Below are 15255 nucleotides of genomic sequence, written 5' to 3'. Positions count from 1 at the left end.
TCTTCAATTTCTTGTTCATTTTAATGCCTGGTACAACTAAAGGTACATTTGTTTGGACAAATATAACAATAACAACAAAAAATGCTCATACAAGTTTAATTTAAGAGCTGATATCTAGACATTTTCCATATTTTTTTTAATGATGATTTTGGTTATTATCAAGAAAACCATGGAAAATGTCTAGAGTATCAGAATATCAGCTCTTAAATTAAACTCTTTTGAGCTATTTTTGTTGTTATAATTATATTTGTCCAAACAAATGTACCTAAAATTAAAAATTAACAAGAAATTGAAGAGAACAATGGTCTAATATGCTTTTCCATGACTGTATATTTTGTTATATTATCAGGAAATCCATCAGTTTTTTTCTTATGATTCTAATGCAATGATTGTTTTACATTACAATGTTGATAACAGAACTTGAGGTTATTAATACAGTGCTACGACTTTGCCAATTACAATATACTTTGAATACATATATAACCCGGCATGGTTGGAAAAAACTGTTAGATCCTTTAATAATCCCATTTAATCCACTCCAATTGACTTTGCATTGAAGCTAAGTGAGCAGGACCTGGCCCACACTGTACTGTATCCACTTCTTTGGCAATCAATATTTTAACTGACTCAAATTTAATCATGTAACAAAAAAAAAATGCTGCTCTGCTTTAATGATTGATTGCTTGTGTGTTACACTATTTCACATGACAACAAACGTGTATTTTCTGCTGAACAGTTGGGTCTCTATGGGTTTCCAACAACAACAACACTGCAGATAAACCATGCTTTCAAAAGATCCCGTCTCCTATCCTGCAGCCTATGACTTAAAGATAACCATTGGAGCCTAGACAACATTGAGGTAACATTATTTTCTGCCATTAAAAAAGGCCATTCGGGAGCAAATTAGCAGGATAAAAGTGAGATAAGATCATAATTTGAACATGTGGAAAAACTGATCTCCCATGAAAACTGCTCTTCCTTGTCCTCCATGTATATCTTTCATTTATTGCCATTCTTAACAAAGCCTTTTTTTCTTGCTTCGGTCTATATTTTCCGATAAATTTCTCACCGATTCCTCGAACGACGTGTATTTTCTTGTGTTTTTTGTGTTGCGCACGTAAACATCAGACTTGAAACTGATTATTTGGGTACACTGTTTTCCCCCAGAACCTCTCCTTCAAATATTACTTCTTTTTTTTTTTACCTCTTGCGGTTTGAAATACAGTGGTGAACGTTGTCATACCTGTGTGGCTGATGCTGCCATTTTGAGTTGCCCGTGTTTTGTTAGTGTCCCCATGTCACTGTGGTTAATGGTGAATCTGGTGATGCCGTCGATGCCATTGTCTCTAGTCTCTGGCATCCCCCCCGACACGTTACTCAGGAGGTTCTTGCCCTGGGGGGAGCACATTGTCATGGGAACACGGGGGTCATCCCAGTGCTGCAGCTCATGTTGTCCTTTCCCGGGAGTCGTCGGTCGTTGTAGGCGTGCATGTTGATCACCGCATCCGTCTTCACCATGACCGGAGGCTGAGGCTTGTGTTTCACCCGCCTCTCGCAGGTGAACGACAGTCTGATCTCGTCCACCATGGCACTGCACAAAGACCTCTGGGCGAAAAGGGGAGGATGCGGGGAGGGGAGCGAGAAGGAGAAGAAGAAGAGGGGGAAAAGGGACGGGGGGGTAAATGCCTTAGCTTTAAATTGTTCTGACAGCAGAGAGTGTCGACAGTCTAAAGAGCACAACACGCATTACAACACAACATTCATGCTCGGGTGTGTGTGTGTGTGTGTGTGTGCGTCCGTGGCTGTCAGCAATGTCAAACCGCACCACCACCACAAACTGGGTGTGCATTGTAGAACCTGATAATGTTATAAATTCCAGATAATGTAATAACCACAATAATGTAATAAAAATCTGCATTTCAGTCCATTGAAAATGTAATAAAACCTGATAATGTAATAACTTCCTGATAATGGAATAAATTCCAGATAATGTAATAACCCCAATAATGTAATAAAAATCTGCACTTGAGTCCATTGAAAATGTAATAAAACCTGATAATGTAATAAATTCCTGATAATGTAAAAAATTCACGATAATGTAATAAAAATCTGCACTTAAGTGCATTGAAAATGTAATAAAACCTGATAATGTAATAAATTCCCGATAATGTAATAAAAATCTGCACTTGAGTCCATTGAAAATGTAATAAAACCTGATAATGTAATAACTTCCCGATAATGTAATAAAGTGCATTTCCCAATAATGTAATACAGTTTTTACCAATAATGTAATAAAGTATAACATTAGTGGAAGGTTATTACATTATCAGCTTAGCCTTCATTTCACAAGTCCTGATAATGTAATAATTTCCCAATATTGTAATAATTTAACAGCAGACCACCCTGTAGAACCTGATAATGTAATAAATTCCTGATAATGTAATAACCCCAATAATGTAATAAAAAAATCTGCACTTGAGTCCATTGAAAATGTAATAAAACCTGATAATGTAATAACTTCCCGATAATGTAATAAAGTGCATTTCCCAATAATGTAATACAGTTTTTACCAATAATGTAATAAAGTATAACATTAAGCACCTTTAGATTTCAAGAAGCTGTTGAATGCATTCGTGTTGTCATGGATACCTCGTTTGTGAAAAACGGATGAACGGGTCAAAAGTTAATAAACATTCAACTTTGACCTGTTGGTGGCGCTAGAGCTCTGGAGCTAGAGTTTATACACAGTATCACCACTTGAACCCAAGTAATGGGTGGTCTGCTGTTAAATTATTACAATATTGGGGAATTATTACATTATCAGGACTTGTGAAATGAAGGCTAACCTAACCTAAGTGTAATAACCTCCGTTAATGTTTTACTTTATTACATTATTGGTAAAAAGTGTATAACATTATTGGGAAATGCACTTTATTACATTATTGGGAAGTTATTACATTATCAGGTTTTATTACATTTTCAATGGACTCAAGTGCAGATTTTTATTACATTATCGGGAATTTATTACATTATCAGGTTCTACATGCACCACCACCACAAACCGGATGTCTGTTACCTTATCCTTAGTCTAACATGTAGCTTCTACTAAATAAAATGATGTTTTCTGGTTGAACATAGGGTCGGGCGATATGGCCCTAAAAGAATATCACGATATTTCAGGCTATTTATGCGATGAACAAATACTTAAAAATATATAGAAAATATGATTTCTTTAGTCTGTATAAATAAATAAAAATCTAAAATGTAGTGTGAAGTGCAAATCTCAACAGTTGCCAAATACAAAAAAATTAACTCTTGACTCTTGAGTATGGGCAAATAATAAAAATAACCATTTAGGGGTTTCGGGGGCATATTTTAATTCTTCTTGTAAGTTCTGTGGTGGATTCTGTTAACACACTGTGCTCTTATTTTGAAAGCTGTATCTGTTTAGTGACAGAGAGTAAGTAGCTTTTTGTGATTAAAACAACTTTAACCACTACATCAAGAAGTAGGAATGTTGCCAATATCATGATATGCATTTTTTTAACCATAAAAAAAATATACAGATATTATCGTGAACGATACGATGGGAACACCCCAAGTTGAACAGTTTTAAAACATGTAGTTTTAGCACAAAATGCAACACTTTAAAATTTACTAGAATACTTTATCATGTTAAAACAACCTAATTAAATTGCTGAATATAATACTCTGTTTAAAAATGATTTATTTCCTGAATAATTATTATTATGTTCATTTTCATATGATAAAGGTAATCTTTTAGGCAAAACCACTTCAACCTAACTTTGTTTTTTTATTGGTTCAGCACAATTAATTCATGTACTGCACTATTTTAAGAAGTAGTAACTCTTAATAATTCCATACAAGTTTAAATGGCCCAAGAAAGTTACGTTAGTATGTTACAATTACCCTTACAAATCTAGTTGGACTGAGCCCTGGTAATTAATTAACAGTAACGCAAATACATCATGTTGACCCAACAGATTTACATTTTGTTCACTCAACAAAACTGTTTCTCGCTGAATTAAAGCCTTTTATTTAGGTGGAAATGATTTCCATCATTGTATTTCCTTCTGGGAACAAGTTATTTTTCAGAGTGTAGCCTGCTCACTGTTCATTACTGCTGCTGTGTCAGAAAGAGTGAGCGAGTATACGGTGCATGAGCATGCGTGCAACTACTCACTTAGCATGACTCAAATTAGTGATTTACAACAGTAAAAGGGTTCGTGCTATTCTGACATCTCCAATGACTAATAATGGATTAATTCTCTCTGCTCCAATTTGCAATTATGCCTGTTAAAATAAGTAAATGTTGTGGTGTTATGGCCCAAGTACTCCTAGGGATTAGCCAAAGGCATGCAAATCCTTTTATAACGTGTTTGAACTAAATGCCATGAATAGAGCACGGCTTTGGTTTAGAGGCTATGTGGAATAAGTATCATAGCAAAATAGGCACGGTGAGCAAGTCTTTTTGCTAAAAAATTGAGAGTGAATTAAACAGAAATCCTTGCGGAGCATAATTAAATTAATGTTAGATTAATTTTCCATCCATCCAAAGCACAGAATCGTATTAAATTAAGGGGGAATAACACAGAATGCATGTGATTTATGGGGACATATACCTGCTCACGTTCTGCAGTCTTCCTCAGCTTGTAGATGAATTCAGCAATGGCCACGAAAACAGACAGCACCAGGCCAGATGCCAGCACAATGAATATACCACCCAAGTTCTGGATCCCCATGGGGCCCGTCTCGTGACGCTCTTCATCCAAGCAGCTGCTCCCACTCCACCACTTCTCCTTCAGCATGTGTAGGCGCCCATCCTCCAAGATGCTGAGGATCGCTATGGTGATTTTGTCCCTGTACGGGGAGCCTGGAAGCAACATAAGGCCTGTTTTTACTTTGGAAGAAACGCCAGCTGGATTCTGTGATAATAAGGTTCATAAACACGTTGTGGCATACTGTCTGACTGGTAGCTAAAAAAAAACACATCTTGTGCTGCTGCGTTGTCTAAAAAGCAATCCTTCATCCTTCAAAAAGGAAACACATAAAGCAGGGATGGGCTACTTAAATGCTGCAGGGGGCCACAATTTTTCATGGAAACTACCACAGGGCCACATATAGGAGCGTGCACTTAACCAGATATGATGAAACTGTAATTTTGAATATGTTTACAGTGCAGTAACTTAACATATTTCATGCTCAAATGCATGTACACTGCAAAAAAGGTGTGTCTAAAAACAAGATAAAAACTTTTTGTTTGGTATTTTTTTTGGTCCTTTTGTGTCTTTTTTTGGTCATTTTGTGTCATTTTGTGTCTATAGCGATAGTGAGAGCTGGAATTACACTTACAAAGCCTTTTCATTTTGAAAAGATGCAAAAAATGACCATTGCACTGGAAAAAAGGTGTGTCTAAAAACCAGATAAGATCTCGCTGCATGGACAGATAATTTACCTTGACAAGCTTTCTTAAATTAAGATTATAAAATCTAGAAATAAGCATGTTGAACACTTAAAATAAGAAATTAACTCTTAAAACAAGATACATTTTCTCACACTTCTAAATCTAAAGTATTTTTTTATCTTTGTAAGATACAAATTATTTGCAGTGCGCTCTGCATGGGTCAGACCAAAAAAAGTCACAAAAGACAATGAAATCACTAAAAAGACAAAAAAAGACGAAAGACGTAAAATCACAAGAAAGACATAAAAAGACAAAAAAATTACCAAACAAAAAAGACACAAAAAGACAAAAAAAGACACAAAAAGCTGTGCATCGCTGCTTGCAGCTATAATTTATCTTGTTTTAAGAGTTACTTTCTTATTTTAAGTGTTCAACATACTTATTTCTAGATTTAATAATCTTAATTTAAGAAATCTTGTCAAGTGAAATTATCTGTCCATGCAGCAAGATCATTTCCCTCAGATTTACTGTTTTTATCTGGTTTTTAGACACACCTTTTTTTGCAGTGCGAGGCTTTTATCCCTTAACATTCATAAATTATCTAACACTTCTAAATCTAAGTTTGTTTTATCTTAAGAACCAAATAATTTGCAGTGTATAACAGTATAAATAGGAACACAAAAGGTTTGAAGCAAATAAAAAATAACCACTTACTGTGGTTTCTTTTTATTTCAGTGCAAGAACAGCAGACCAACATTAATTGCAAGAAGTAATTTTGTGCATTTTTACACTGCACTTTGAAGATTTCATGCTCAATTGCATGTAGTTGCACAAAGTGAGGGCCACTTCAAGTGAGGGTGCGGGCCGTATGTGGCCCCCGGGCCTCCAGTTGCCCATCCCTGACATAAGGAATAAAAAACAGAGCTTGCTTCTTCCTCTACGTGCTGAATGTATTCATATCTTACCGAGGGGAGTGCCGATGCCGTAGCCTTTGCTGTCGATGAGCCCTCCCACCTGCGTCAGGTTACAGTTCCTCTTGGTGATGTAATCGATAGTTGTGGACTCCATAATGAGAGCATAGTCCGACTTCAGCACCCTCTGGATCCCATTCTCAATAGACTTCACCAGCGATGTGCTCGGCCTGCTGCTCATAAAGGCCCACATCTTCTCAAAAGTAGAAACCTTAGATTTCTGTAAGGGATGGAAATGAAAAGAGTGTGTTTTTTTTTTTTTTAGAAAAGTACCTTTGATCCTCATTTTAACAATCTCTTACCTACAGCAAGGGGAAACTATACAGTGCTATTACCACTAAAATAAAAAGGTTAAGCTTGAAAAAACACTTTTAAACACTGTAGCTGAAGGTGTTGAAGCTGAAAATACTGCTAACTGTGAAATCTTGCCGCTCCCTCTGTAGCCCTGATAATGTAGTGTAAATCCTTTGAAAATATACATGTAATATAAGAAATGAATGCATGATTGCATGACCTGGCACAAGGTAGGATTTCAGTTTTTATGGGAAAGGAAAAACTCATTAGACAAATCAGCCTAGCATTTCTGAAGCGGGTGCCCTGGTTGATACGATAACATGAGAATAGGAATCTGACCTCCCAAGTGTGCTCTGATATCAAAAGTGGAAACCTTAGATTTCTGTCAGGGATGGAAATGGAAAGAGTGTGTTTTTTTAAATAAAAAGTACCTTTGATCCTCATTTGAACAATCTCCCTTGCTGTAGGTAAGGGAAAAATATACTATAGTGCTATAACCACTAAAATAAAAAGGTTAAGCTTGAAAAAACACTTTCAAACACTGTAGCTGAAGGTATTGAAGCTGAAAATACTGCTAACTGTGAAATCTTACCAGTCCCTCTGTAGCCCTGATAACATTTTCCAATGAAGACAAGTAAAGGGTATAATAATACCCAATGCAGCAAGTGTGATGTCCGCCTCTGTTTTTTTTCAGAGGACAAGAACTGCTTCTGGGACTATCACTGCAGATAAATGTGAATGTGCACACAGACTTCATGTAAATAATGTAAATAAATGCCAAAGTTCAAAACTCTTCATAACAACATGACTGAGATTATTATTATTCATGTTATATACTGGTTTGGGAAAAGCAAAACCCTGCAAATGAATCCAATTAGTTCTGTATTGTTGTTCAGACAATGAGTGGAAATACAGGAGATTCTGCTCCCCAGGCAAAGAACTATATTTGTTAACTTCAGGTAATATTTTGAGAAAAAAGTTGCAAATTTATTAGATTAAAGTGGCAAATCTACAACAAAAATAGTTGCAGGTTTCAGAGATTTAAAGTGTCAAATCTGCGTGAAAAAAGTCACAGATTTACGAGAAAAAAGTGGGAAAAAGTTGCGGATTTATGAGAAAAAAGTGGGGGAAAAGCAACTTTTTTCTCCCAGGTTCAGCACTTTAAATCTCATAAATCTGCTAATTTTTTTCTCGTAGATTTGCCACTTTAATCTCATAAACTTTTTTTTTTTTTTACACATTCTGGCTGTATGTAATATCCTCTAATATTCTCTAGGGTTGAAATTTGGAATTTGCAAGTATTTCAATGAGTGTCCTATTAAGGGTTAAGTGGTGAATATGGGAGAAAAAAAGTAGATTTTTCCCACTTTTTTCTCGTAAATCTGCGACTTTATTCGCACAGATTTGCCACTTTAAATCTCTTAAATCTGCGACTTTTTTTCTTGTAGATTTGCCACTTTAAGCCAACTTTTTTCTTGAAATATTACCTGAAGTTACCAAATATAGTTCTTTGCCTGATAAAGGGTAAAGACCAATGTTGCAATATTACAACATTTCCATAAAAACGTACTAAAACATAACGTTTTTGAAAACACTTCATTTTCACCACCAAAGGCCTCCTACAACAACATCTGAATGGTTGAAATGTATTTATTTTTTAGCGTTTTTTTCTGTATTTGGGTTTTACAGGGTTAACACCTGTGGGGATTTTGCATAGAAAAGATGACACGTATAGTATTTGCTCACTTACAGCTTTTAAAAATACATATTCCAGCCGGTGACCAAATAGATTTATATGATTACTCCTACAGATCTCCATGGTCACAGGATTAAAGGACACTAAATTGAAGCTTTGCACACATCTCCTCTCATAAGTGCTACTGAAGCAGCAATAATAGAATGCCTCTCCATTAGTCTTGCATCAGGCTGTGTGGTATTTCATGCAATTTTATACGAGGTCACATTTATGCCATGTCTAATCCTAGATAATTACTGTCTAAAGACTATAAGCCATTTCAAATTGTGAAAGATGCTATTATAAGAAGCCCTCCATTATGTGTTACTACAGTAGAAGCACGGCTTCTTGAAACCGAGATATGATATTAAAACTTAAAAGTAAAAAAATTAGTATGTGGTGCCAGTGCTGCCAGCTTTGTTAGTAGATTTAGTGATTTTTTATTTTTATTTTATGTTCTTAGACTGGGTCGGGAAGGAGAATAGGGACCATATGGCAGCTTTTCACAGCTGAGGCTGGTTAGCGTTACAGCAGTGTGTAATTCAAAAAGATAAAGAAAGGTTCCCCGCGGATCCCTTATCTCTGCTAAGAGTGCAAAACAGCATGCTGTACAACCACCAATTTCCTCCAACCTTTTAACGGTAGGTGAAGGCTACTTTTCTTGGACGGAGTTGACTTGCTTATGTGCTGATGTGCCCTTCAATGTTCTTTACACAATGTGTAATTTACCAAACAGCAGCTCCTTGACGTGAGAACCTCCTGGCCAAAAGTGGCTGAAAACCTCTGATTGTGTTCCTGACGCAATGTAAATGGTAAATGGTAAATGGACTGCAATTATAGAGCGTTTATCCAAATGGCTTTACACTACAGACTGCACTCCTTCACCAATTCACCCATAAATTCATACTGGTGGCAACTGGGCGATTTCGAGCGTTCAAGCCATTGACGTATTGAGTTGTACAGTTGTTATGTTGGAGCACCTGGCCAGCCACTCAGTTTCCACACTGATTACAGATTACATGTTGACATTTAACTCTTGGTCTTGGACTATTCTTGGACTATTTTGTCCATTTTTGAAAACCTTTTCATGTCTTTTTTGTGTAATTTTTGTCTTTTTTTGGTCATTTTGAGTCTGTTGTTGTGTCTTTTTTTGTCATTTTGTTTCTTCTTTTAGTAATTTTGTGTTTTTTTTTGGTCATTTTGTGTCTGTTGTGTCTTTTTTTAGTTATTTTGTGTCTTTTTTGTCATTTTGTGTCTGTTGTGTCTTTTGTGGTCATTTTGTGTCTTTTTTTGTTGTAATTTTGTCTCTTTTTTGGTCATTTTTGTGTCATGAAGAAGTCATGCTCTGGCGCTTTCGTGGACTCCAGAGGGTTAATACATATCTGCATACAGTGTTTCCCCTAGCTTTACAGCTTTGGGGCGGGGGACAACATATTTTCCAACAGGCATGCCCCCCCGGGAGAAAATTGTGTATATTTTAAGTTCCCTCTGAAATTTTTTTTTCCATAAAAAGCCCAAATTTAGTGACCTCTCGCAGATTCTAATGCCACTATTCCATCATATACACTGATGTTATCATTGCATATTTTAATTAATTATTGTAAAGGAGAATAAAGGTTCTTGTGTGTTTTATTTAAGGCATCTTATTTTGACAGTCTTCTTGTCAATTCTGTGGTGGATTCTGTTAACATGCTGTGCTCTTATTTTGAAAGCAGCATGGCACAGTTTAGCCTTTTGTGATTAAAACAGCATCTCTAAATCATATGTTGTCTTGTGAATTTGTTCAGTAGAAGGTAGAATTATTTCAAGTTCAGTGCTCAACAAGGTGTCCATTATCAGGAATTAGTGGACAACGGGGAGGCCAGGAATGAACGCCTCCCCACAGTCCATTAGCTGCTGACTGGAGACACCTCAAAGGGCAGTAACCTGTTTATACCATGGTCACTTGTCAAAGGAAAAAAAAATAAAACCATTAAATTATATTTTCATGCTTTTTGTCACAAGCCACAACTCCTAGGTAACAAGAGAGGGTTTGACTAATGCCTGGAACAGTCATTACCATCCCATAAGGTTCTTGTGCAATGGAAACATTGTTTCCTACCCCAGTGAAAAGGACAAAACAGGAGATATTTCTAGTCCACTCAGCTATTAGTACCCTTTGGCTCAGCTATGAGCCAGAAAGCTAACATTATGCTAGCAAGATTTAAAGTCAAATAACATTGCATATGGTGGACAAACTGTAAATATAGTTTGACAGCATGTTAAACAAGCTGTAGCCAATCAGAACTAAGTATTCACCCAAAACGTGGTATAAACTGCATTATATTATCAATGTACATTCATGTAAAAATGTATTAGACCACCCTTTTTCTTAAATTTCTTGTTCATTGTAATGCCTGGTACAACTAAAGGTACATTTGTTTGGACAAATATAATGATAACAGCAAAAATAGCTGATAAGAGTTTAATTTAAGAGCTGATATCTAGACATTTTCCATCGTTTTCTGGATAACAACCAAAATCATTATTAAAAAAAAACATGGAAAATGTCTAAATATCAGCTCTTAAATTAAACTCTCATGAGCTATTGTTGTTGTTGTCATTATATTTGTCCAAACAAATACACCTTTAGTTGTACCAGGCATTAAAATGAACAAGAAATTGAAGAAAACAAAGGTGGTCTAATCATTTTTTCCATGACTCATATTATGTAAACAGTATAGAACAGTATAGTTGCAAGAAATGGCAAACCTATGAGAAATTGTAAAACCCTTCCGATGTCTTGTGAAAGTAGTGATCAAGTGAAAATAAAAATCTCCAGGCTAAATATTCATCACTAGTGTAGTTTTGCTGCAATAACAACAAAAATATGAACTAGTCTATCTACATCTGGCTTGTAGCTTAGCATCTGCTATCTGGTGACTAGTTATTTGAGCTGAAACTCATATTAGATTTGAGTAGAATCGAGAGGAAAAAACTGAAACATGAGTTTAGGACCAATTCCATCCGGGAACATACATCTGCAAAGCCTTTATCTGCTCGGCGGTCTCCTCAGCATTTATCATGCTTCTCTGCCTCATTGAATCGACATCATTAGGCCTTTCTGCAAGTGCATGGGGGAGCAGAGGGCACTTGAGCTATGCAACTCTGATGAGGTAATTAAACACCTGTTTCTCCTTCTATTTATGACGCTACAATCACAACCACCATTTATCAAAGCACACAAAATGGATCTAAAATAACTTTCTTTTGCGTGGCGATTCAGACGAGCGGAAGGTTGATTTCTTTTTCAAAGGGTCAACGAGTTGAGGTGGATCCAGGCATGCTAATTAGCATAACAGGACAATTTGTATTCATGTTATGCAATGGAAAAAGTAGGCAATTTTACCACCACTATTGTTCTAAACCTACAAGATATCAGCAAAATCCCTGAACCCAGTTACATAACCAAAGCTGGGGGATCCAGTACACACACCATTCAGCAGATTCAACAACCAGGCATACACTGTTTATGAGCTCCAATACAAATTTTTTTTTTTTTTTTTTTTTTGGGGGGAGGCATAAAACTAGGGCAGACAGATGCCCTGGAAGAATCAATTTTTTTTGCTTTCTTACTACTGAATGTCATAAACTTATGGACTGCCTTCAGTAGAAATGTGCAGTGTTTTCATTTTCTTACTCGGAGAAACAGTAACTCTGTTACATGTGTTATTCAGCACCACAGCACCAGCAGCAGCATCTAAAGCGAAGCTGAAAATAATAAAATAAAGTCAAAGACCCTGCAGGCACGCTGAAACTTCGGAATAAAAAAATCATTATGGAGGAACACATCAAACAGTGTAGAGAAGTGGAGAAGCTGAAGAATTTGCCTTTGCTGTGGGAATTAAGATCTAACTGGAAATATAAATATATATTTATATATAGATAGATTTTCTTTCCTTTGGAAACATAGGACGACTATATATCTTAAAAAGTTTTTTGACAAAGTCAACTTAAACTCAAGATTTAACATCTGAACTCATTTCTTAACACATACATTATTATTATTTTTCTATGTTTGTATTTTGCTGTTTCCACACAGAGTTTACATGTTGACATTTTAATAAATATCTGCATACAGTGTTTCCCCTACGTTTACAACATATACAACATATTTTCCCTCCCTCTGAGAATTTTTTTTTCCTATAAAAAGCCAAAATTTAGTGGCCTCTTGCAGATTCTAATGCCACTATTCCATTATATACACTGATCTTAATCATTGCATATTTTAATAAATTATTGTAGAGGAGAATAAAGGTTCTTGTATGTTTTATTTAAGGCATCTTATTTCGACAGTCTTCTTGTAAATTCTGTGGTGGATTCTGTTAACACATCCATGTGCTCTTATTTTGAAAGCCGCATGTGTTTAGTGACCATTAGGCACAGTTTAGCCTTTTGTGATTAAAACAGCTTTAATTGTCAGCTAATGCTAACCGAACAGCGTATGCAACAGTGTGTTTGGATCGGTTTGGATCACCTGGGATCGGCCCGGACAGGTTGGATGGTATTTAATTCTGTGCTCTATCTTTTGATATCAACTTATTTTATGATTTAATATTCCAAGTTTTCTTTAGATATCTTGTTTTTGATAACAACAGATCGTTATTTCCATTTTGCCTCTCATACTTTATGAAGAAAAAAAGTTTTTTACTACTACTACTACTTCTACTTAGCCAAGAAGTTAGCTAAGTAGTTAGCTTAGCAAGCTACTTAGCCAAGAAGTTAGCTAAGTAGTTAGCTTAGCAAGCTACTCAGCCAAGAAGTTAGCGAAGAAGTTAGCTTAGCAAGCTACTCAGCTAAAAAAGGATATGGGTCATTTTTCATAGAAGGGGAGTGAAACAAAAGGGATTTTATTGAAAATGAATAAAGGAAAACATAAAATTAGGATGTATGATGATCAAAAACAAACTAATTGAGGAAAACCTGGAATACTGAATTATGAAAATAATTTATTGTAAAGATATAGAACATAAAAACTGGGTCACTTTAGACCCATGTTGTGCATCAAAGGGTTAAATAAAAGGACAAGATGTATATAGGAAAGGTTACCTTAAATGATCTATGTTTTGATTTGGCGCTATATAGAAAATAAAATTAACTTAATCATCAAGGGGGGCGCCCCCCTAATATAACGGTAGGGGAAACACTGGCATAGCACCCTCAGTGATGTATCTACCTTGTATTCTTTTTATTTATTAAAAACCTATAATGATAAAAATAACAAGATGGCCGACTTCCTGTACGTTTGAGGGTATGGGTTCTTGAGACTTTTTGGTGCGTCTTGCCATGATACATGTATGTACCTAATTTCATGCTGATACGACATTACTGTGCGAGGGGCTGAATTTTCTTGACTTTCAAGGGGGCGCTAGTGAGTCATTTTGCAACGTCAATTCCCGCAAATACCAGAATACGAAATTTTCACGGGAGATTGACGTATATTCCAAATATGGGGCGTTTTTGAATATGATAAAGCCCCCAAAAAGGCAATTCATTACCCGGAAAAAAAATAAGAAGAAGAATAGACGGACCAATTACAATAGGGTCCTCGCACCGTTAGTGCTCGATCCCTAATTATAACTACTCTTAATTGTGCATGCTCTACCTTGAAGAAGGTCATGGTGGCTCCATCTTTGACCACTCCGTACTCGATCTTGGTCTGCTTAGCGATGTCGTCGGCTGAGACCACGGGCGAGTCCATCCTCTCCACGGTGAGGAAAGCTGCCAGGTTGGCCGTATAGGAGGATATGATGATGAGTGTGAAGAACCACCAGATCCCTCCGATGATCCTGGTCGACAGGGCTTTGGGCATCAGTTCTGAGCCTGCACGGAGCACAAAGTGAGAGACTATTAAGCAATTATCTCGGTGAAATTGTACCTGCCTACACTGTAACTGAATTAAACAAATGCAGAAACATGATCGCTTGCGTTTTTGTTAATTAGCCTGAAAATGTTTTTGGCAGCGGCGCTGGTGTTGATCAAGGCACTGTCAGCGAGGAAATGGAAACTGAAGCCAGGTTGGCAGTTTAGCCAAACTCTAAGCTAAGAATCCAGAATGGACAGATCAGATCAGTAAATAGTGCACTCCTAAAAAAAAAGTGTGTCTAAAAACAAGATAAAAACACTTAATCTGAGGGAAATTATCTTGCTGTATGGACAAGTAATTTCAATTGACAATATTTCTTAATTTAAGATTATTAGATCTAGTAATAAGCATGGCTTAACCATCCATTCATCCATTTTCCTCCGCTTATCTGGGGCCGGGTCGCGGGGGCAGCAGGATAAGCAGGGCATTCCAGACGTCCCTCAACCAGATATGATAAAACTGCAATTTTAAATATGTTTACAGCGCAGTAACTTAACATATTTCATGCTCAAATGCATGTACACTGCAAAAAAGGTGTGTCTAAAAACAAGATAAAAACACTAAATCTGAGGGAAATGATCTTGCTGCATGGACAGATAATTTCAATTGACAATATTTCTTCATTTAAGATTATTAGATCTAGAAATAAGCATGGCTGGCTCTACGTAGGGGCAAGGGGCCCCCTTAAATAAATGTCTTTCCCCCCTCAAATAAAAAATGTAGGAGTTGAGAAAGCATATTTTTAATTTTTTAATATACTCACAAAATATTATAATATACAATATAATAATAAATATAATAATAATATATAATATACATTACAATTTGACAAAATTATCTGCAGTAGCGGAAAATTCGCCTAAAAAGGGACACACGATACACAATTGTTGGTTGAAATCTGGAAGAAGGATGTTTTATTTTATTT

The 15255-nt window shown here is 36.2% G+C and overlaps 1 protein-coding gene across 1 annotated transcript in view; it reads right to left on the bottom strand.

Moving 5' to 3' along the window:
- Positions 1 to 664: 664 nt before the first annotated feature.
- Positions 665 to 15255, bottom strand: part of grik3 (glutamate ionotropic receptor kainate type subunit 3) — a 219166-nt gene continuing 204575 nt past the window's right edge. Inside the window, exons 13-16 of the mRNA XM_059339180.1 lie at positions 14070 to 14287; positions 6391 to 6616; positions 4644 to 4894; positions 665 to 1603 (exon numbers count right to left, since the gene is read on the bottom strand). Coding sequence (XP_059195163.1) covers positions 1238 to 1603; positions 4644 to 4894; positions 6391 to 6616; positions 14070 to 14287 — 1061 coding nt within the window. The 3' untranslated portion in view covers positions 665 to 1237. The remainder of the gene's footprint in view (positions 1604 to 4643; positions 4895 to 6390; positions 6617 to 14069; positions 14288 to 15255) is intronic.

The sequence above is a fragment of the Centropristis striata genome, chromosome 8, assembly GCF_030273125.1.
Source record: "Centropristis striata isolate RG_2023a ecotype Rhode Island chromosome 8, C.striata_1.0, whole genome shotgun sequence".
NCBI lineage: Eukaryota > Metazoa > Chordata > Actinopteri > Perciformes > Serranidae > Centropristis > Centropristis striata.
This window is presented reverse-complemented; position numbering and strand designations above follow the sequence as displayed.